Genomic DNA, 24,922 nt, shown 5'->3' with positions numbered 1-24,922 from the left:
AGCCCCATCTGCCTGCTCCTCCTGGCAGAGAGAAGGAGTTTGAACAGTTGGAGGCACACTTCTCTGCATCTCAGCAGCCAGGATAATGGATTACAAACAATTGAGCATGCTGCACTCCGGCAGGGAGACTGCCTCTGCTTTTCCTTGCTGCCAGTGTAATTTCTGCACTCTTTGTTTTTCCTGTTTTTCTTCTCCACTTATATTTAATGTTCATGCCTGGTAGAAGAGAATCCATAACGATGACTTTGTGACTTAAAAAAAACCCATTAAAGAAAACTGTAAGGCTGAAGCAAATTCTCCCAGTGTGTAGTGGTTGTAATTTGTGTGTAATGTGTCATACACTGAGTGTACAAAACATTAGGAACACCTTCGTAATATTGAGTTGCACCCCCTTTTGCCCTTAGAACAGCCTCAATTCGTCGGGGCATGGACTCTACAAGGTGTTGAAAGTGTTCCACAGGGATGCTGGCCCATGTTGACTCCAATGCTTCCCACAGTTGTGTCAAGTTGGCTGGTTGTGGATCTCTACTCCGAACAGCTCGTTCCATCTCATCCCACAGATGCTCAATTGGATTGAGTTCTGGTGACTGGGCAGGTCACTGCAATAAGCTGAATTCACTGTCATGTTCGTGGAACAATTCCTGGACAATCCTAGCCTTGTGGCATGGGGCATTATCCTGCTGAAAAAATCCATTAGCAGATGGATACACTGCTGCCATGAAGGGATGCACCTGATTGGCAATGATGTTCAGATATCCTGTGGCATTCAAACGTTGCTCCACTTTTATCAAGGGGCCCCAATGTGTGCCATGAAAACACACCCCACGCCATCACACCACCACCACCAGCCTGCAATGTTGACATGCAGCATGATGGATGCATGTACTCTAGTTGTTTTCTCCATACCCAATCCTCCAGTGTCCAGTGTTTTCGTTCCTTAGCCCACTGAAACCGCAGTTTTTTGTGTTTTGCTGAAAGAAGTGGAACTCTGTTCGGTCATCGGCTGCCTTACCCCATTCGTGTCAAGGTACGACAAGTTGTGCATTTCTTTTATGGGTCTTTCAGCACCAATGTTGTACTGTACTGTCACTTGACTAACTATAAGCCTTCTGTTGCTCTGCACAATTCATGTCATCCTCCTTTGGCCTCTTTCATCAATGAGCCGAAACTGTACACATTATTACTGTAAGTATTGTTTTATTGTTGTTTTTGTGTTGCAATTAACAAATCTACAATAAATACTTAAGCACTATCCAGAGAACAAAATGTTTTGGTTTCTTGAATGGAGTTTTATGGAGGTTTTTAAGCAAATGCACACATAAAGGAAACTTTGCAATTAGGCCAACGAAGTTCTCCATTAACCTGAGATTACCTTTGGGAAGCAGGTACAAAGGCTTCTGTGGCAACCCTGCTCAATCAAAGGAAAAGGATTGCGACAAAGACAGAACAGCAACCAAAAATAGTCTCGAAGTTGAAAGGCCTGTATATTTAGTTTGAATTTCTGGCCTGAGAAAGGTGAGCAGTCTACCTTGGAATCCATGCGTCTCGTCTCTACAGAATCTCCTCTCCCAAAGTGGGTCTTGTTCTACCTGGTTCAAATGCTGCTATATTTGTTGTTCAGTCCCAATGGATATAAAAAAAGTTTTGCCATTTTTCTCTGTGGCTGCCTGACAGAAGAGTCTTCCGAAACATTTTTGGGTTATGAAAAAACGGCATAATAGTAATTCAATGCAGCCTGTGCTCTGGAATGATAATGCGAATCCTGGAAGTGAAAGCTGTTATTTTCTTCACTATGATAAGTCCAGTGTGCAGATAAGCAGTGTTTACGTGTTTGGTTTTAAGTGGTTACGTAATTGGATTTTCTGAATATTGTGTCGAGGAAAAATAAATAACTGGGTAAATAAATTTTAAAAAGCAGCTCTTCAGATTGAGACTGGGAATACAGATATAATGAAGAAACATTGAGTTTGATAATGTTGACCTGCATATTAAAACTCACAATACAGCTCAGATTATTTTTTTCTTTGACGTTTGTTTTACATGTTAAGGGTCGAGGAGCTCTGTTTCATGTTTAGAAACTTGTATTTTTTTGTCCAGTGCAGTGTTTGTACCATGTTGTTTAATACAAAATCTGAGTTATAGAGCTGGAACCCTACCAAGCAGCAGCACACTGTAAGATCAGCATTCGCAAAATTACTGAACACTTTTTTTTTGTTAAATGCAAATTTGTATTCCATTTGGAGGAAAGTGGTGTTTATTTGGCACTGCAACAGGAAGCTGTGAAAATGATCTTGTTTGCGTTGTCTTAGGCATCCAAATGGAAAAGTACAGGGGAGCTACTGTACTGAGAAGCTCAACACTTCATTGAAAATGAAGTGCCCCATACGTTGAAAATATTTGACATTTTCTATATATATGTAAATATATGGCCTATGCGGGAGCATCATTTTTAATATACAGTCAAGATACATAGATAAAACATCAACATAGAAAGTATATTTATAAAACATACATTTTCTTTCCGCATGGGGATAGGGTTACATAAATGAAGAGACATTATGATGTCCTTATGTATGTAGCGGTATGTCTTTCTCTCTTTCTTTAATTATAGTAGTACAAATAAATCAACAGTTCAATACTGGCAGTGTGGTACTGTCAGAAGCCTGGGCATTGGCAAGGAGGCAGTGGCTAGATTGGTTTAAAGTGCCAGCTTTCACAAGGACACAGGAAAGGAATCAGCAGGTAGCAAGGTGACATTGCGCCATCATTCTTGCCAGGTTGGGTTATTTCTCTTAGTAAACAGCTCCTTTCATCTAGGGCATCTGTAACTCATCACAGAGCACATTCAAACCGTATATTAAAGACGTTTAATCAAGTGGAACTAATTCTTCACGCTCGGAAAACCTTGACAATGATGTTTTAATAAAGCGCTGGGTGATCTCTCCCGTACAGGGCCGTCTTGCCTGCCAGGCGTATGGAAAATAACTTTAACTTTATTTTGAAAAAACGTGTGTATTAATTGCATCACATATGGGCCCAGCTCTAGCACTTTTTATATTTCAGAACGATTTTGTTGTATTTGTTGTTGTAGTCACAGGGGGGCTAGGACTATAATAGCACAGCAGCCTACTGCTGTTCAGTTGTGCTTACCCTGTACTCTGTATTGATGGCGTGACATCTCTGAATAGCAATGGTGCTGTGGACAGCCTTTGAATAAGCCACAATGAGACACGTGGTAACTATACAGAATGGCTCTTCAGCAGCAAGAAGCTGATACCTGTAAATGGCTGACCTCACTTTGGTTTAGCTGTGTACTTAACCAATAACAATCACTACAGAGGGTGTCACACAGCACAAGAGCAATTACAGACTGGCTTGGAATGATTCAGGCAATTGCTCAGTCAATTCCTCATGTGAACAATGTTGTTTGCTTGTTTGTTTGTTTGTTTATCTTTTTTTAGCAAATTTGTCAGCTGTCATTTTTTGCAACATATTTTTGTGACAGCTTCACTGTCAGCATACTGTAAGATTTGAGACCACTCTAGACGTATGTCAATAGGGGCACAGTATACTGTAAGATTTGAGACCACACTAGACATATGTAAATAGGGGCACAGTATACTGTAAGATTTGAGAACACGCTAGACATATGTCAATAGGGGCACAGTATACTGTAAGATTCGAGAGACCCTGTCTACATTCGATTAAAAATCGCACATCGCACTGCCAGAGTTTTTTTTTGTTTTTGTTTCTGTACAACTTTATCGTCAAAGAGGCTTGCCCGGAAGCCTGTCTCCAGATAAACTGGAATGACTGATGTGTTACTTAATCAGGCTGTGTGTAAGTCAGTGCTTTCAAATCAGTCATTATCTCTAACTATCTGTAGGACTGTATTGTTGCTCTGAACCTTGTACAACATTACTCACTGACAAAATAATGCTGCCTTGTACATATGACAATTTCCATGAAGTACTGAAATTTACTGAACTGGATATTTCACAATAATAAATATTTAACTCAAAAGATTTGTAAGTGTTTGTAAGTTAGATATTGTGGCTGCTGCAGATACCACAGCATACTGTGCCAGCAGTATTCTACTGGAGGCACTGGAATGAGCTACACAGGTATGTGCTAGCAATCTCCCTTGCGTCGGTTCCCAAATAAAGAGGATTTGTGTTGGTAAAGGTCTCTTCTTCACCTCTCTGATAAGCTCAGGCTCTATTCAGAGTCACAGGTAAAAGGGTCATACCACTTACATTTCTGAAGTCCGCTCATGAAGAAATCATTGGCGCCTTCAAGGGAATTCGTTGAGAACACACACTAAGCCCTTGTTATCTTTCAAATGGTTGGTTTATTGACATAACGTCAGAAGGGTTTTAGGCGAATTAGGGCATTTACACAGCAACGTGGCATCATATTGATCTAGGGAAGGGTCTGGCTTGTGTTGGCCATTTCAAAGTAAGGCTGAGGCACGCTGCAGTGTTGGATTTATGTTCTGACAATGTGAACCTGCACAGAGGCTGATGTTTGCCACCTGCGCTTTTGACAGTATTGTAGCGTGCACGGGGAAGGAGGCAGCAGGGCAGGTAGGTGACGTAATCACATACAAAGACACAAGCCCGATATACGCTCCTTACAAAGGAGCCAGCTCTTTTGTACAGCGGTATCGCCGCTATGCTTCAGTACGAGAGGTCTCGGGTTCACGCTAGCCATCCGTCTATGTGTGGATTGCCTCGCCCTGTGTGATGCGCCTGCTTGTGGGAACTGAAATTGCTACAGTATTATTTGATATTGAATAAATAAACAAGTGCAGTAACAAGTTCAGACATGACTCCAGAGCTCAGGAGGAAATGGGACCTTGCTCCTCTAACACCATGGAATCAGTTGATCTCCAAAGCTAAGCAGGGCTGGTCAGTGTTTGAGTGGATGTGCTGTTAGGAAGCATTGGTAGCATTGTAAGAAGATCTAAAACTCCAGACCAAGTGCAATCTTTCTTTAAACAAACACTCCTGCATGGAAACAAAAAAGACAATCAAATTCATAAACAAAACGTTTTCTTTTTTATGTAATGGGATTTTTAACTATGCTAATTGCAGCCAAGTCTCCCAGAGTGTATTGCTCAGCTTGACTGCACACTAGCTTGATTGGATAACAGAATAAACTTGTTACTTTGATCCATGATTAGGAGAAAACAAAGCAGTAACAAAAAGGAAATTGAGGCCGGTGATTCAGTGCAAGGTGATAACGTACTGTGAAGTATTTCATTAACCACATCATGCATTCAGCAGTCTTTCCTTCACTATTCTCAGTGGGGGCCTGTCAGTGGACAGATGCAGTCCACTTCTCTTTATTAATGAATAAAGTGAAACAAAGCAACCTGGGCAATGAGATTGCATGGCAGCCTGACAAGGCCCACCAGGCTGCAGCGGTAAGCACCTGAAAACCAATACAGCAGTTATTCTGACAAGCACAGTCAGAACCAGACAGCGTTTAAACCAGGGAAAGCTGCTGCTGATAAATACATTTCAAAACAGAAGCCAACAACTGCCGACAGCTTTAACAGTGGTTTTTCTGTTGTTGTTTTTGTTTGCTCTTTCTGTAAAGAGGATCACTATATATAACGGGCAGTGTTGTGTGATACACTGCCACTACAGGTTCTGTCCAGTCCCTCGTCACTGAGATGAGATGAGGCCTCATCTCTAAAACCACACATGCAGACGAGCACAACTATTTTGCATTGTGATTAAGACACTTGCCTGATGAAAATGGGAAACAACTTAAGGCTTTTTTGCAAGCCCTTACATTAAATATCTTTCTGGTTTGGCAACTTTATCGGGCGCTTGTTTGTATGGAGTCTGTTGAATATCTTTGAATTAGGCAGCGGCTTAGCACTGCCTGACCTGGACACATTGTTATCAATTACACTGATTTAAATATACATAACAGCAGGCAGCCGGTAATTGCAGTTTGCAAAGCATCTAAATATTTATGCTCTGTAAATTGAATGAATGTTTTGGGCAAAAGTCTTAATGGGAACCCATCCAGTAGAATGTGAGGCATTTTACTTGTTCATTTCCATTGTAATATAACCCCAGTCCCCCACTCCCTTATTTATTCATATATACATGAGTAATGTGATTCAAACTAAATCTAAATGAATGCCATTTGTTTTGATTATGAAGCTCTTTAAAATCAGTGGTGTTTTCTGTAGAGAGAAAGTCTGTCTGTTTTAAATCTCATTGCATGTTCACTGGATTTTGCTTCTGCGCCCTACTAACATGTTGACATTTTTTCCAGCACAGTAGTGTTTTTTTTTCTTTTTTCTTTTTGATTGCTAATATGCACAATTTACAATAGTGGCTAGAAAGGGTGTGTATTACAAACCTGCAAATTACAAACTGCCCTGCTGCAGCTTGCAGAGTTTGACTGCAAAAGGATGCATGTTTTTAGACGTAATGCAATAGGAATGCATGCTTAGCCAGTGCGCCATGGAGATGCTCTATTCCATTTTCACAACTTTCTTGTTTTTCTCCCAAGTGAAAGAGGTTATTCATAAGTGCAAGCACAGGGCAGCTCAGAAGTGAATGTGTAAAAGACCAGTCAGATCCCCATGAAGTCAATAAACTGGGCTGCATTGCATAAGTCTTGTACGCATTGCAATGAGAAGAGGAGTATACTATTTACATACAAGCAAATACAATTACTGTGCATGAGTCAGTGTTGAGCATCGTCGCTTCCATAAGCTGGAGAGAAAATAAATAAAAACATTCTTACATCAGCACAGTTTTCGTTGAATGGTTGTGAACAGTGCTGATGTAGATGATGATAGTGATGAATGTGGCATACTGTAGACAGATGTTGTTTACCTTCAGTTTTTACTACTCATCACACTCTGTCATTTATTTGGCATATCAGTTTAGATTGGCATTAGTGCTGTTCTTCACAGGTGTTCTTGAAAATCTTATTTTTATTTTTTATTCAAAAGTTACATGCTGTTGTTGACAAATGTTGATAAATCATTTGCCTGAAATGGGCTGGAATTTGATGAATGCCTCTGAAGGAATAAATAATGAAACAGATAATAAATGGAAAATCTATGCAAACTACCAGACGTTTGCCATGTCACCTGTCACCGCCATCTAAATATGCCATTTGACAAGGATTTCCATTAATGAAGCCAGCGCATAACATTTGAAGGAAGGCTATAGACCTGCTGTTAAAAATGATTAGTCTTACCATACATTTCTGTGTATTGCATGACATTAGTTACTCTCCACTGTGCTCGGCTAGATTTGGGGAATATATATATATATATATATATATACTTATTATATATATATATATATGTCAGTCGGAACCTTGGTTAACCACGGGTGCAATGAGCCATGGCATTCACATGCATATAAGAAACAGAACGCACACATTTACAGTATTTCACTATTTACGAGTTTGGTTTTATTTAAATGTCCTTATGAATACGGTTGAAAGAACTGCAGTGAATGAATCAATTTCAGTATACAGTGCTGTACAAACTCGGTACAACTTGTATAGTTCCATTGAAGTAAGAATTAGTAACTACAGCGTTATTTTTACGAAAACAGCCCAACCACAAACTGTGCACAAACTGTTGACTATACTTCTAGGTATTGGCTTGTACTGTCTAATTTGATGGCTTAAATAGCAAAAGTTAACAAATATACATTATACAGAATTAACTCAGTGATCAAAGACAATAATAAACAACTTACAGCTTCACACAGAAATCAAACATTGTCTATTTGTTTCACGTGCAGAAACACATGCTTTAAAAGTTCTTCTGACAAGCTTGTATCCCGTATAACCTGAGCTTCAAATCCAATTGAACGAGAGCCCATTTTTCACTTCTCACTCATTGTGAACTGACACTGTAACCAGGTCAGTCACGTGAAACGACAGTGTCAAGTTATCCACTAGTCTGTTAAATAGTTTTTATCCCTTTGGCATCGGTAGTAAGTGTCGAGTGAAGTAAAGCGTGGTATTAAGAGACAGGATGCATATATTTTATATGGAGAAAATCTGGGACCAAGACTGTCTGTCGAATTAAGCGAAGGTGTCGAGTTATCCACCAATCGAGTTTGACTCTATACTGAGGTTGACTCTGTGTGTGTGTGTGTATGTATACATAGAATATTGATAAATGATCTGCATTAAACAGGACTGTACATTGTAAAGATATTGCTATGCTCTGCCAGTGTATAAACATAGTCATTGAAAACCTGTCAAGTTTTAGCAACCCTTAATTTAGTCAATATATACAAGGCTTCAGCTAGCGAGGGAGGGAGTGTTTTAATGCTCTGTTCCTCAGGTGTATTCATGTACATAAATACAGTTTGTAAGTAAAATAACTGCACCAAACATGTGTTTCAGCTCATTTCCAGCTAGTTTAGCAGAGCCCAATCAGCTCTACTCCAGGACAACCTCACCTCAGGTAAAATCAGGGCAAATCAATTATCAACAAAAAACTTACGTGGAAAATATATTTTCTGAAATGTCTAATGATGGCGTTTGCTGAACAGAAGCAGCTGAAGTCTAAGGATCCCTGGAGACTGATACAATGTGGTCCACAGTGTAAGCTTGGGCTGGGAGTGGAGAGATCCAGTATGCAGACTCTCCAAGGATCTGTGCTCACGCAAACACAGGAGGTGACACGCAAAATGAATAAAGTAAATCCTGTTTGCCATTTTCAATAACTGTCATGGTCAGGTCTATTTATTTAAAACACCAACAGAGCCTCGTGAATGACTCCATTTACATCTTGATATGCTGCCTCCCAGGCTCTGATCCACTATTACCATTCACACACACACACACACACACACACACACACACACACACACATATATATTTTCCGGTGATAGGATAGGCATTGTTTGCTGCTATTTGGAATGCTGCTCATTCCTGGAATCATTTTGAAAGCCCTGATCTTTTAGTCTCATTTATTCCACTGTAAAGTGACATGTCTGCTGAAAGCATTTTATTTTCTTTGTGAAAATAATAAACGTTCTCTCAGATGTGAGTCAGCACTGAAGCTTCACATGAACACAGAGTATTTGATCAGGTAGAGTACAGTGCAGCTCTGACACTGACTTCTTCCCTCACTCTTCATACATTTCTTTATTATAGACATGGCCAGGGTGCAAAAGCCAGGTCACGGCTGTGGTAGGTAGTCAGCTTGCTGTAATGTATGAAGGCTCTTTGAATGGCATACAAGCACTGAAATCAGCATCACTAAGGCTTAGCAGAGTAGCCCTCTGTGATAATGTGTCAAACACCATTTAAATTTAATTATTATACAGTATTTTGAAAGGTCGGTGTGTGCGTGGACATGGTTTTAAAAAAGCATATGATTTTAGCAGGTATGGTTCAATTACCTAGAATGTTTTTAGTTACAAGACCAATTTTATTATTATTATTATTATTATTATTATTATTATTATTATTATTATTATTATTATTATTATTATTGTTGTTGTTGTTGTTGTTGTTGTTGTTGTTATTAGTAGTAGTAGTAGTAGTCACAGTGTTTTGTGTGAGACTTGGTTAGTTAGCTTCTGTATAAATAAACAATGATTTAAAAAAACAAAAACTGCAAACACTTTATATTAAGGTGCTGCTTATTAATGCTGTATAAATGTTTTATAAATATACAGCTCTGGAAAAAATTAAGAGACCACTGCAAAATTATCAGTTTCTCTGGTTTTACTATTTATAGGTATGTGTTTGGGTAAAATGAACATTTTTGTTTTATTCTATAAACTACTGACAACATTTCTCCCAAATTTCAAATAAAAATATTGTCATTTAGAGCATTTATTTGCAGAAAATGACAACTGGTCAAAATAACAAAAAATATGCAGTGTTGTCAGACCTCGAATAATGCAAAGAAAATAAGTTCATATTCATTTTTAAACAACACAATACTAATGTTTTAACTGAGAAAGAGTTCAGAAATCAATATTTGGTGGAATAACCCTGATTTTCAATTACAGCTTTCATGCGTCTTGGCATGCTCTCCACCAGTCTTTCACATTGATGTTGGGTGATTTTATGCCACTCCTGGTGCAAAAATTCAAGCAGCTCGGCTTTGTTTGATGGCTTGTGACCATCCATCTTCCTCTTGATCACATTCCAGAGGTTTTCAATGGGGTTCAGGTCTGGAGATTGGGCTGGCCATGACAGGGTCTTGATCTGGTGGTCCTCCATCCACACCTTGATTGACCTGGCTGTGTGGCATGGAGCATTGTCCTGCTGGAAAAAACAATCCTCAGAGTTGGGGAACATTGTCAGAGCAGAAGGAAGCAAGTTTTCTTCCAGGACAACCTTGTACTTGGCTTGATTCATGCGTCCTTCACAAAGACAAATCTGCCCGATTCCAGCCTTGCTGAAGCACCCCCAGATCATCACCGATCCTCCACCACATTTCACAGTGGGTGCGAGACACTGTGGCTTGTAGGCCTCTCCAGGACTCCTTCTAACCATTAGACGATCAGGTGTTGGGCAAAGCTGAAAATTGGACTCATCAGAGAAGATGACCTTACTCCAGTCCTCTACGGTCCAATCCTTATGGTCTTTTGCAAACCTCAGCCTGGCTCTTCTTTGCTTCTCATTGATGAAGGGCTTTTTTCTAGCTTTGCACGACTTCAGCCCTGCCCCTAGGAGCCTGTTTCGAACCGTTCTCACCGTACACTTCACCCCAGCTGCCGTTTGTCATTCTTTTTGTAGGTCACTTGATGTCATCTTATGGTTACTGAGTGACATTTGAATGAGTTGGCAGTCATCCCGGTCAGTGGAGAGTCGTTTTCGCCCTCTGCCGGTCTGTAGCTTTGTTGTCCCCAATGTGTGCTGCTTGACCTTGTTCTTATGAACCGTCGTCTTTGAAATTTTAAGGATGGAAGCAACCCGACGCTCACTGTATCCCTCTGCCAGTAAAGCCAAAATTGAACCCTTCTTTTCCTCACTCAAAACTTTCCTTTTCAACTCTTTGGGTATGGTCAATAGTTATTTTTTTATTCCAATTACTTTTGAGGTACTACTAGCACTGTTTTGCCATCCAGCTGGTCCTCTTGCAAGAGGTGATGACCACAGGAGTGGTTTTTGTACTTTTCCTCGTTAAATAAGATTTGGTTCAGGTGATCCCCTAATCAGTACCTCATTCAGTAGAATGAGGTGTGCCTGTGTTGGAATTCAACAGACACTGGAATGAAATGGCTACCATACATGTAGAGATGCTGATTTAAGAAAAATTTGCAGTGGTCTCTTAATTTTTTCCAGAGATGTATAATAGATGCTTATTAACTATGTTATAGAGTATTAATAAAGCATTGTAGGTGGTTTATAGCCATGCAGTGTCCATAGACAGAATTGCAGTTTTATAAAGGGGACAGTTTTTAGCCACCTATTGTACCTTAGGATGTTTAAACGTAATCTATAATGCTTTATTAACACTATATAGCATTGTTATTAAGCATATATTATACATTATAAAATATTAATAAGCAGCACCGTAATATAAAGTATTACCCAAAAGACTATGCTGGCCCAATAATTACACTGTAATTGAATAGTAATGTAATGTAAGTATAAACCTTTACTGTTGTAAATATATGGTATAAATTAGTAACGACACATCCACCTTGTATACTGTAATTATGATGTGCTTAATGACATTAGAAATAAAGTGTTAACAATACCCCCCAGTTTATATTTGATATAATAGTGGGGGGCTGATGTCTATGAGTGGTTTATTACTGCATTTCTTCTCAGCTATTCCCTCTTAGTTTTCAGGAAGATCAATGTGCATTCATATAATGAATTGACAAAGGGCAGCGCTTTTGTTTGAATGCGTTGGTTATGAATGTTGTTTAATGAGAGTGCTGGCACAACACCCACGATATCCTGAGAGCCAGAACACACTTGTTATTCTATTATTCCTTCAAAACTGCTACTGATGTCAAAAGACTTTACAGATGAGAGCAACTGGGATCGGATGCTCCTTTTGAGTTCCACTGAAGATGTAAGCAACTGTTAATAGTAGCCAAGGTTACCACAGGAAGATCAAACTTGTATTTAGATTTGAAGTTCTCATCAGCCTTTAGTTTTTTGTTCCTGTCCTTTACATATTGGTTAATCTTTCCAAAAGACTAGTAATCAAAGACTTAGTAAGAGAATAAGACACTGAAACATTATTTCTCAATTAACATGCAGTGTAAAACAAAATGCATCCTTTAAATAAACAATGCTTACTAATATGGGAGTATCTCTGAACACAGGACCACATGCTGGTGAGCACTGGCTCAGATCCATCCTGTCATCTCAAAGGCATAATGTTTGTTAAGTAATTTTTTCTCTCCAGATACAAATTAGGGACTCTTACACATGCCATTATTTGAAATCTGCCCTGTAGTAAGAGAAAGGATCTGTTAGTTAATTTGACTGGAGTAAGACATCTGTCATCTGCACTTCCTGGGACCAGAGTAACACATGTCAGTCAATAACCTTACCTGTGGGCTCTGTCACATGAAATGAAACACAGGTGTATCAGTGTAGACCTACCTGCAGTAACATAGTGCAGAGATACATACTGCAGTACACAATGTACAGAATGTAGCCTTTGACGTTTTAGGTTAACTTGATACAGAGAATTGAGTTTGCCGCATTTCAACTCTTCACTTCTGCTCTAGAATCTGCAACACCTGCTCCCTTCCCTGTTGTGCCCTGAGCTTCTTTTTTACATTAATAACATTTTGTGCTATCAATTCCTCTTTGGTTTCGTCAAGATTTAAATTAAGACTTCGGTATCAATTTATCTGGATAAGCATATATAGCAATCTCATACTATAAATTGCTGTTGGTGACAGTTCTTATGTAAATTATTGCAGGAAGATTTTGAATGTAAAATGTATTTATGTGACAGCAAGCAGAAAGAAAAATTACTTTGGGTCTAGATACACACACTTCTGTAATTGCTCATATATTATGATTCATGCTGACATGCACTCAGATTTCTTCAGGCCAACGGGTTTCTTAAAAAAAAAGAAAAAAAAAAAATTACAGCTTTACTACAAACAGGCCTGTTTACAGATTGAAGCAGATTACTGGAATTTGCATTTCGCTTACTCAGAGCAGTTCTGTTCTTGTCACAATTTAAAGGGGAATACAAAATCAGAAGTGAAAGACCCGGAGGGCACAGTAGGTCTTACGGTTATCAGAATGTTTATTGTAATGACGGTTTTTGGAGACGGAAATCTCCAGGGAAGGATCGGGAACTCACGATAGCAACCCACAGCTGGACGCGTAGCAGCTTAAAACCTGTGCTTGTGATACACTACCTGACACTTCATCAGATAAATCACACCTTGGGAATGGAACCTAATGATGTTAATGCACAGCAGCTTGACGTGACTGACATGTCATGTGATCTGCATGATGTGTATGTATGAACAGAGCAGGAGTGAGGTTTCAAATGAGCTCCCACACCAGGTAGGGGATCTGTTATCACACAATGTGCACAAGTAGTGTGGTCAGCTTTTCTAAGGGTGTACCTGCTCTGTGGGTAACTAGTCTTTGATTTCCATCACAGATGTATTAATCCACCCCTACACAGGGGCACATCCGCCTTCAGCAGGCTCTCTTAAACAGCTCACCTGGGTAAGTTCCTGCAGGATGTTAACGTGCTTGGTTTGCTTATGTTTTGCAGTGGACGGCTGTATAGACTGGTCGGTGGATTTGAAGGAGTACAGAGTGCTGGCGGGGGAGCCCGTGCGGGTCAAATGCGCGCTGTTCTACAGCTACATCAGAACCAACTACACCATGGCCCAAAGTACCAAGCTCAGGCTCATATGGTATAAAAACAAGGGCGACTCAGAAGAGCCCATTATATTTTCAGGACATAGACTGAGCAAAGAGGACGACTCAATCTGGTTTCGTTCAGCAGAACTAGTGGATAATGGCTTTTATACCTGCGTTTTGAGGTGAGTCACTGTTTTCATTTACATTGTTTTTATCCTTTTAGATTCTAGAATGCCTGTGAATAGCATTAATAATAACTTTTAGCTATTGCTTAAATATTGTTATGGTATTGCTATTGTAGATACAGGTACTATGCAAATAAAATCTCTAAAAAGCATCATGCCCCCAGATGCATTAATAATAATATTTTAACCCTCAGAAATGGAGACAAAACTAAAATGTGTTACACTTGTCTCAGATTTACAAAATGATACATTTATTACCTTTACTGGCTGTGTGTTGCTGTGCTCTTTCCAATAATACAATTGATCATAGGGTTACTTTGTACAGGACTACTGGAGCTGCTACGTTGGCTACTTGCTACAGTATAGTTGCCCAATTGCGATTAGAAGATGTCAGTTGGCCACGATGCTACTGGATTGCACTGTACTGTACATTGTGCTAATGATAATTGAGGGCTCTCATGCTAAGTTAACCAGTGAATATTACTCTGCACTGCATGGATTACCACCTCCTGAATTAGCTTCACACTCTCTCCTGCCAGACTCATCTAGAGACACTGTCTAACTAGGAGCAAATCAATTTCGGTTTTACTGTCGGTTTGACAGTATAGACCTCTTGATGCGCTCGGACCTGGCCTGTGAAAGCCAGAATGCATTTCATTTCAAGCCTAGACAGCTGTCAGATAGAAAGTGCTTCCAGCCTCTGCAGCTTCTGCAGCCCGCTCCAGTGACAGTGCATTTCAATTACCTGTCTGTCTGTCAATCTCATCAACTGCATCTGCATAACTGTCTGTCTGGCCATCCATCGATCAAACCTAATCCATCTGTCCTTTTGCCTATCTGTCCGCCCGCCCGCCCACCTGCCCCCCTTTTTCTGTCTCACTGTCCGCTCGTCCATCCACCCACCCGCCTGTCTGTCTGTCTGTCTGCCCGCCTGTCTTTCTGTCTGCCTGCCTGTCTGTCTCTCCTCTCTGCAAGAAGAGGAATACAAAGGACTCATTCTACTGGAAGGGCATGCCACTGATCCTGGCCCCAAGACCATTGTTCATTTAACCAGTCCTCCAGCAAGACCAGAGTATTTACAACTGGACGAACATAAAGGCCAATCTCTCCTGCAAAACCAGCAACAGCACTCCATTTAACCCAGCCAGTACATTGCTTGTGCAGTCTTGACCAAGAACACAGGTAAATGAATGTGCTGTTTTTTGATAAGGGTGCTCTGTTCAAATGTTATTATTAATATTTTGAAAGATGCACAAGTTAGTCCCAGTAATATGATAATATTATAAACAGAATTGTATGTGGACATTTGACAAGGTCGTGAAATACCTGTAGAGCACACTATGTTATCGGTTTAGTTTATTAAAAAAAGAACAGGTACATTTCTTATGTTATTTATTACGTACACTTATAAACAAATTGTATGTTGTCAAAATGTTTGTCTTCAAGACATTGAGAAAGTATGCAAATCAGATTCAAATCCTGGATGTAATTGACACAATTAAAATGGTTGAGATTCCTTAAATAACACATAACATATAAAAGAATAAATTCACCAACATATGCTTAACATTTTTAAAGCCTTAAATGACTGTCTTAAAGAGTAAGTAACGGGTGGTGCTACAACTGTTTAAATAACATACCTGTCATTTTTCTTTTCATTGTTAACACCCTGACAACTTTTTACACGTATAACTTTAAAGCCTGTTTCAATGAGCTTTTTAAAATGTCTGTTCTCTGCACTAGAGTTTGAGATCTCCTTTAATCACTGCAGCAAGAGCGATAACAAAAAGAAGCATAACAACAAGTGCTCCGGCTTTTCTGTTCCGCTCCACACCATGGATCGTTATTGCTGTGTTACCTGTTTGACAATGTGAGCAATAATCCTGACACTATCACTGCATTAGAGCAGACATTGTGAAAAGAGCTTCGAAACAGACTTTAGAAGTGTAAAACATTTTCAGGATGTTAATAATGTAAAGAACAACTACAGGTGCATTATTTAAACAGCTGTAGCAACAAGTGGGGTCGTGTCACGCTATAGCTTTCGAAACTCTGCTACTTGCTCTTTAATATCTACTAGAAAGAAAGAAAAAAAATGATTGCTTTTCAAATTCTAGAGCAGTGAGTCCAAGCGCAACATGTTTAGGTGACAATAAGATGTGCTTGTTCAGGACAATTGCTATAAAATAACATTTACAGCGACGCTGTGTCTGAAATGACACTTTTTGAACAGAGGAATCACATTTGTTTTGAAGGCCTAGTGACCTGCGGGAGGGATAATGTAGACTCTGTTCCTGTTACAGACATCCTGCACTGCTTGAAACACACACAGTGAAACTCTTGTTTTCTTCTTAGAGATGATAGCAAGTATGCTATCAATTTTATTAACAAGAAACAGCAATCATGAAACTCCAACAAGAATCATCCCATAGTATCTATATTGTGCAGTTCAACAGCATTGAAATCCCTCAACACTGATCTCTCTGCAGTCTCTCAACACTAAGTGCAGCAGGGAGACTGGCTTTTTGGTTGCACTGCCTTACCAAACACACCAAATAAATCTACAGCCTTTCTATTCTTGATAACTCTGAAACAACACAGCACTTTCGTCTCATTTGCCCTTTCATTCCCTTAGTAGATTTTTCCCCGGTAATCTGCACCACCTGTCTTTTTTTCCGCTTATAAGATAACTCAGCTCTCCACAAACAGACCGGAATCAGGGCCTCTGCCTTCCAAACCAGTCAAGTGTTTAGCCTTTCTATTAATCTCTCTACCCAAGACCTCATCCAAAAGGAACGGGGGGAAAGGCACAAACATGGCAGGATCGCAGTCTGTGCTGGATAGCCACTGTTTTTAAATATTAAAGAGGTTAGGGCTCCAGCACTGGTCTTTCTTGGAGTCTAATCATGGAGCAGCTTCATTAAGAAAGCTACTATACACATAGATAAATCAGCATGTCGTGTAATAAAGTATTACAGACACACCAGGTCTATTTTAATTGTCTAACTATCACTGCTGGGGTTTCCCCTGGGTTGATTTTGGAGCTACCTATTAACATAACTGTATATGAGCTGTGAGAATGGAAAAAGTATATGTAACAATTCATGAAAATCACAACTAAATAGCATAGGATCAGCTTACAGATGAATATTAATTGTAGCACATTAAGAAAAAAAAACTGATGCACATTTTTCAGACTTTACCTGGAATACCATAGTAGGGTTACCATATGACTCCATGTATACTAGGGCAGTTTGGGACAGTTCAGACTTTTCAACTCACACCCCAGTGCATTCTGGTAAGTGTAGTCCAGCTGTGAAAGGTACCTGAGAATGCATTGCGAGCCCGAGCTGTCCTCGTGTACATGGAGTTATATGGTAACCCTATATGACAGCAATAACTGGTGCAATGCTTGTGAATTGATTATAAGTTTACTTTATAACCACAGCAATATCAGTTATCCTGTCTCAACTCAAGTGAAATTGTGATCATTACCAAGAGCTTCCACATGGTCCCCTTGCGACAGGAAACGAGAAATGAGATGCAAGACCCAACGCTGCTCTCCTGGTTAAATATTGAACACTTTTAAAAAGGGCACATTGAAAACATTATTTATTACCCTGCAATTCGGGGGTCAAGCAATATCTCAGAGGTGCTGCACACTACATTCCTCTGGATGGAAGCTCACGTCGTCCCTGTCCAGAATGTCGAATATTCACTTGATCTCGTGCCTCAAAGGCCAGAGTAATTTCCTTTCAGAAGAATTATTGCTGGAATTTGAGAACGATTTAATTATGTGAAGCCTTCCTGCATTGCATCTGCCCTTTACAAAAACACTCAATGCTTTTGCTATTGAATATATTACAGTAAATGACTATACAGTACATCTGAACTGCAAAGATTGCTCCAAGGCTATCTGTGCATTCATTTGCAAGCACCTCACAGGAAGAATTGCATGGGTGTAATCTCACAGATATTCCACTGCAGAAAGTCACCTTGACTTGTGGTCTAAAATGTTTTTTGTTTTTTTGTTTGCTTGTTTGTTTTTTTATAAAAAGAAAAATAAACTATCAGTATAACAGCAGGACAAAAATAACACATTAAGAAAAAACAAAAGGAAACAAAACAAGAGGTGGGAAATACAGAGCGGGAGTAGAACACAATTACAGCAGGAATTACAGTAACAAACACAGTGGAAATACAGTAACAAAGAGTAGAAATACAGTAACAAATAGTGGAAATACAGTAACAAAAAGTAGAAATACAGTAACAAACACAGTGGAAATACAGTAACAAACACAGTGGAAATACAGTAACAAAGACACAAATGCGCAGATCACTACAGTACACTACCCAAACTCTTTTCTGATACAATTGTGTACTTACATATCTACACATTAAGCACATTGTAAATATGCATAATAACATTTTAAGTATGTGTAAGTACACATGTATTTACTAAGTAACTAATATGTAAATAAACAGTAATTAAAGACACTTAATATAAAGCGTTACCAACAAATGTTAACGACTGGATCCTCAAACTAATGTCTGACCAAATGCTTTAGCAACTTCCTCATTTCAAAGCTGATTAAGCCGGCTTATTTCCTCACCGTTATAAATAACTAACGCTAAAGTCAAAGAGAAGCCACAAAATGAAAACAAAAAAACTAATAATAATTGCAATTTATTTTCATGTTAATATCAACTGGACTGGCTCTAATGGCCTAAGCAGAATCTTTCTGCGGTGAGGGACTGTATGCGCCATTAACTGCAACGTCTCAGGTCTACTGATTCGCAGTCCGCCTCTCTTCAGCCGCTGTTTTTGTGTTCCAGTCATTAAACAAGATACACTGTTTTCTTTGGTCCAGCCGCAGGGTTAGGTATGATAACTCAACCAAATAAACCCGCCTCCACGCAGGAATTAGCCAGTTGTTGATGTGTGTGTTTGCTGTTTGAGGAAAAAGCACTGCTGCCTGGCTGCAAGGAACACAGCCATGTGTTTCCACTATCTCAGTATTTCAAGATGTTTTCAAAACACAGACAAACAATACAGTAAAATAACTCACACCGTGCACTGCAAGAGATGTCAGGGCCAGATTTCCAGCATGTTTAATCTGCTCTTTAATTAAAGCTCTTCCTTTAGTATGTGTAAAAAAAAAATGTGTAACAATTGTAAGTCGCCCTGGATAAGGGCGTCTGCTAAGAAATGAATAATAATACAAGGAGAGGTGCTCTTTACAACCCCATCTGTGTGGAGTGGGCAGTGGAGCTCTCTAGGTGGTGAGCATGTATCGTTTCAGGAAGAGTGCGTGGGTGGGCAGTTGTAACGAGAGCTGCAGATGCATGGAACAAGCTCAGCCTCCAGTGTGCAGGGTTGCATGCAGCAGGAGCACTTGTCATAACAGCCTTTTGTCATGGCAAAGAATTGAGTTACTGCTGACTAAACCATTTCCAGTTCTCTTTTGATAAGGAAGGTTTTTCCATAATAAAAAAAGTGACAGTTACGGTCCCCTTCCACATGAACTAGATCAGTGTGATATTGAATTGCTCTCAATCTGCTGCACATTCCTGAGGAGGAAGGGAGAGCTACAGTTTTTAATAAAACTTTCTTCTTCTTCTTCTTCTTCTTCTTCTTCTTCTTCTTCTTCTTCTTCTTCTTCTTCTTCTTCTTCTTCTTCTTCTACACCAGTAGTGCTTTCTAATCTTGAGTACTAAAACTGCAATGAGGCTGCAGACAGTTTGACATCTTAGATTAAAAACATGTGCATGGTTATTTTAGGCATAATGCCTAGACCATAATTGTTATTATGCATTATAAAAATATATATTCCACTAGAACACTAAAAAAAGCCTTACCCTTTGGCATTTATCTGTTCAGCACCAAAAAACAACAGTATGAATCTGCAAGGCCTCCTCTCACACAAAACTTTGCACAGAGTATCTACCAGAGTAATGATGATGCATAATAATAATCACGAATGGCCTGTAGCTCAGCTCATGGATAACAATGAAATCAGATGTTAATGACCAGTACCTGAATCTGCGCTCTCCTGTTTCACCCGTTCATTATTACCCCTTCATGCGAGACAATAGCCACAAGCAGCCCCAGTCCAGAGAGGGATAAACCAGTTTGGTGAGATAATTAAACTGGACTTAGACTCTTTGAGCTTATTATGCTGTGTAGAAAAATTAATCAATGACAACAGCTGTGTCATAAAAGGGGAGGAAAATGAACTCAGGCATAAACTGTTTTAGTGTTATTATTATTATTTTTTATTTAAAAAAAAAACATCAATTGCATGTGAAACAATATGGATTTATAAAACACACAATTAGAGTACGATGAGGCAAGGGCTCTGTCGATTTTAGAGCATTCAAGTGAACCCCTTCTGGAAGCGGGGAGAGAGTGTTATGATTTAGTACTCTATGTATACTTATAAAATGTGATGTAGCTTTTAAATCTAAGCCACAGCAGCCTCTTTCCTAAATTACAATTTGAATCTATCTTGCCGTTGACTGGTAGCTCCACAGAGGTTTGGCATTATCACTAGTTAATTTACTATTACTTTGTCTTTCACTGTAATTGGCTTGGAATCTACAAGCTGATATGACAAATCTCCATTTTCCAATAATGACAGTTTCAAGAGCCTTTGACAGGGTAAGAAATGAAGCTCATATTTTCTGATTAAATCATTAGCTTTCTTCTCAGTCTCTTCCTTGTGAAGCCTGTTGTACATGGGGGGAGGTCATTCATATTTATAAATAAGCTGGCTCCTCCCTGGGGCCTCACAAAGCAATTGCAATTTATCAGACACGATCACGCCTGTCCATCACTGTGTTTGTTTTGTGCAGTTTGTTTGGACAGACTGAACAAATCCAGCTGGAAAGTAAGAGCCTGTCTCCTCAGACATTTCACAGTTCTCCTGTAACCTAGCGAAATAAAGTTTTTATAAAAGCTGTACAATTCTGTTGTTTTGTTTTTTTCAACCAGTGACGTTAATCAGTCATATGAAGCATGTCTAATGTTTGCATCATTGTCAAATGTAATAACGTGCAGTACAGTACTGCTGTGACATCAGCACATCATTATACTGGTTGATATCAGCATACAAAAAACTATTTAAAGATAATTATTAGGTAGTTCATAATTTTAAAATAATGAATCTGAACAGTATAGTATTTGGAAATAGTCTCTTACACTATAGGTCTACAAGTAAACTATTCATCATTCCATTTATTGTCAAATCGAACCACAAAGCATTCAGATATTACAAAGATCAGTTAATGCGTATTTAGTTGTTACTTATTGCTTGTAGTAATGCCAGTAGTGGCGTCACTGGACATTCCTGTAACTGCAAGGATACAGAAGTGAATTAAAATTCAGAAATTTTATGTCAAACCAATGTTTTAATCACAGCATGCATATCTGATCATCCATTCAGGAGGAAATGAATGAACTATGCTGGAAGAACTAAAATACTGTTTTAAACAGGTTTCTCACCATGCAGTGAACACTCTGAATTACCCCTGAATCCTGGGTACAGTACACAAAGCCCTTTTTATAAAGAAACGGGTCATAAATCCATGTTTTTATTCTGGATGTATTCATGCAAAAAGAAATACTGCAAATGCATGCATTAAGGTCAGTGAAACAGTAACAGCATGCAAGCTACAAAAGCAATGAACACTTCCTGAAATAAATACAAATATATAATATAATAATGCTGCCATTTGTGATCCCAGCATGTGACATGTTAAATAAAGTATTTCACCTAAACCATCCCATTGAATTCTTGCACAGCACAGTAATTACATACACTGATCCAAGTCCATATATGCATGCATGCAGGTCCCTGGGTCTATGAAGCCATGTATGAAATGATTTGCTCGTCCTCTCTAAGAATGTGGTGCAGTTCTGGGGTTACAATGTTTCTGTTAATTAAAGCATTCAGAATTTAAACTAATTCCACAAATCCAATGTCACCCTTTGTTTGCAGCGGGACTGGTATCCTTTTTTTTCCCCCCATACCCAAGCACTGCGTTTATTTTATGATGAAAATCCTGTGAAAAAAAATAAAATCAATATTTGCTTTCTGTGTAATGCCAGCTTGTGGAGATGAAATTAGAAATGCAAAGCCCCTTTCTGTCCCTGCAGAAACTCCACGTACTGTATGAAGGTGTCCATGTCCTTGACGGTGGAGGAGAATGACTCGGGGCTCTGCTACAACAGTAAAATCAGATACCTGGAAAAGTCTGAGATCACAAAGAGGAAAGAGATCCCCTGCCCTGATTTAGAGGACTACATCGTTCCATACAAGCAGCCACTTATAACGTGGTACAAGGTAATAACAGCAACTGAGAGGATCTCTGCATTCAAATGAGCGTGGATGTGTATACTGTACATAAGAGAGAGAACGAGGGAGGGAGAGAGAGTGAGGGCCTCCAAGCTAGGGAGGGAGAGAGGGAGAGCAAGAGAGAGAGAGAGAGAGGGAGGGAGGGAGAGTGAGGGAGAGAGTGGAGGTCCCTTGAGAAGAGAGAGAGGACTTCTAGAGTCTTGAGAGAGAGTGAGAGAGAGAGAGAGAATGAGAGAGTGAGAGCGAGAGAGAGGGGATGAGAGAGAGAGAGAGAATGAGAGAGAGAGAGAGGGAGAGAGAGGGAGAGAGAGGAGGGGGGAGAGGGAGAGAGAGAGAGCAAGAGAGAGAGAGAGAGAGGGAGGGAGGGAGAGTGAGGGAGAGAGGGAGGGAGAAAGAGAGAGCAAGAGATAGAGAGTGAGGGAGGGAGTGAGAGAGAGAGAGAGAGAGGGAGGGAGAGAGAGAGCAAGGGAGGGAGGGAGCGAGAGAGAGGGAGGGAGGGAGTGAGATAGAGGGAGAGGGAGGGAGAGAGTGAGGGAGGGAGAGAGAGGGGAGAGAGAGAGAGAGCAAGAGAGAGCGAGGGAGCAATAGAGAGAGGGAGAGGAAGAGAGAGGGAGAGGGAGAGAGAGAGTAGAGAAAAAGAGCGAGAGAGAGCAAGGGAGGGAGCGAGAGAGCGAGGGAGGGAGAGAGAGAGAGAGTAAGAGTGAGGGAGGGAGAGGGAGAGAGAGTGCATGAGGGAGAGAGAGGGAGAGAGAGCGTGAGGCAGGGAGAGGGAGAGAGACAGCAAGGGAGGGAGCAAGAGAGAGAGAAAGAGAGAGAGAGAGAACCGTAATGGTTCTTGTTAATACTGTATTTTCCACCACAAGCGTGTGAAGGCGTGACACCTAACCAGTTAGTTATACAGGCCTTAACTCACCAGAGGAGGAAAGTGATTATAGGGTTTTACTCAAGGCCCCTTTTTATTAGTTTATTTTAATTGCTTGATAGATTATTTTAAAGATCAGTGTTGTTAGGAATCACTTGAAAGAAAAAATGTGATTCAAAATTCTAATTCTAAGTTCTGAATAATATTGTTCAGTCAGTCAGTCAGTCAAATAAGTAGATTGTAGCCAAAACAGCACCTTTCAAGATATTCAGAATAGAGTCCAATGACCCAGTGTATGGATTCAAAGTGCCTTGACATTTTTATGTTGTTAATAGATAATAACAATAACTATTTTGTTTGTATTTAGCATTTCATAAGGTGGCAATGCAAGACAAGCCCCTTTTCTTACGCCTCAAGGCAACTAGAATATATTGTATACAGGTTGTAATGAAACTTGACATTTCAGATGTTCACATTGTCCTAGGAATGCATTCCGAAAACGTGGAGGAGTTTGGTGATAGTGAACTCCACGAGCGTGCTGATACCCGAGGTTGAAGAAATGGACGGTGGGAATTACACGTGCGAGCTGAAATATGGCAGCAAGTTTGTGCGAAGAACAACAGAGCTGCAGGTTACAGGGGGGGGGGGGGGGGGGGGGGGGGGGGGGCACATTTTTTGCTGTGGTTACATTTGAAAAATCATTACGTCAAATAGAAAAGCTATGTTAAATTTGCCATCTCACTGGCTCAGGGTGGCTGTTGTGTGAATGTCTGTTATTAATTGAGTTTTTGCTAGCTTGTAGTTTCTTCGGTGAAAAAAAAAAATCAAATAGCAAATAGACAAAGGGGGTTACAATAACAGCACCGTAATAACATACATGGTTGTGTAGTTACAATGTGACAGCATGCTTCATTACACAATGAAAAACATGGGCACTTTTTTTTTAGACCTTTTGTACTATATTAAAACTTGTGATTGCATATTTAATAATGCAATTGTTTGATAAGTATGCTGTGCGTGTTTTGTTTTTTTTTTTAAATAATAGTAGGACAATAAACAATATGATTCAGTGACAGCCTGCTACCAAAAAAAAAAAAAAAAAAGATTAACTTGGCCTTGATGGCAGGAGGATAAACCAGATGCCTCTTGACTTTTAAAAATAAATAAACTGTACATAAGAAATGTTATTGCTAATAAGCAGTACAGCGCAACTTCCTGCTGGTTCGAAATTCATGTACTAATACTGACATCATTTCTTTTTTTTTTTTTTTTTTTTTTTTGCTTTTAGTTTTAGAGACGATGTTTCTTGTGCTTTGCTTGCTTCTGCTTCTGTCATGTTAAAAAAGCAATTTCAGGCCAGTAACTCTGACCCTGGGGGGTGTACACAGGGCCAGGACTACAGTGAACGCAGCTGCCAACTGCAGTATGAAAAATACCCCCCGGCAGATTCCCCCCAAGCATGGTTAACAAACACTGGAACTGCATGACAGACGTATCATGCAAAGCACGAGGGCAAAACATTTAGAAGCTAAAACAAGAATCTACTGGAACACAAATGTAACTGGCCCGCTTCACTTCATCACATGAGCATCAAATACGTCATGACAGCCTGCTGCACTTTTCATGGGTAGAGATGAGGCATTATGAAATAGAGTGAAGCATACTGTACTCCGAGTGCATTTAATAAAACA

The 24,922-nt window shown here is 39.7% G+C and overlaps 1 protein-coding gene across 1 annotated transcript in view; it reads left to right on the top strand.

Annotated features, from left to right (window-relative positions):
• LOC121317887 (X-linked interleukin-1 receptor accessory protein-like 2) overlaps positions 1–23,925 on the top strand; it is a 117,429-nt gene extending 93,504 nt beyond the window's left edge. Inside the window, exons 3-5 of the mRNA XM_041253982.1 lie at positions 13,736–14,009; positions 22,171–22,357; positions 23,716–23,925. Of these exons, the coding sequence (XP_041109916.1) occupies positions 13,736–14,009; positions 22,171–22,357; positions 23,716–23,925 (671 nt within the window). The remainder of the gene's footprint in view (positions 1–13,735; positions 14,010–22,170; positions 22,358–23,715) is intronic.
• The last annotated feature ends 997 nt before the right edge of the window (positions 23,926–24,922 follow it).

The sequence above is a fragment of the Polyodon spathula genome, chromosome 7 (assembly GCF_017654505.1).
Source record: "Polyodon spathula isolate WHYD16114869_AA chromosome 7, ASM1765450v1, whole genome shotgun sequence".
Classification (NCBI taxonomy): Eukaryota; Metazoa; Chordata; class Actinopteri; order Acipenseriformes; family Polyodontidae; genus Polyodon; species Polyodon spathula.
This window is presented reverse-complemented; position numbering and strand designations above follow the sequence as displayed.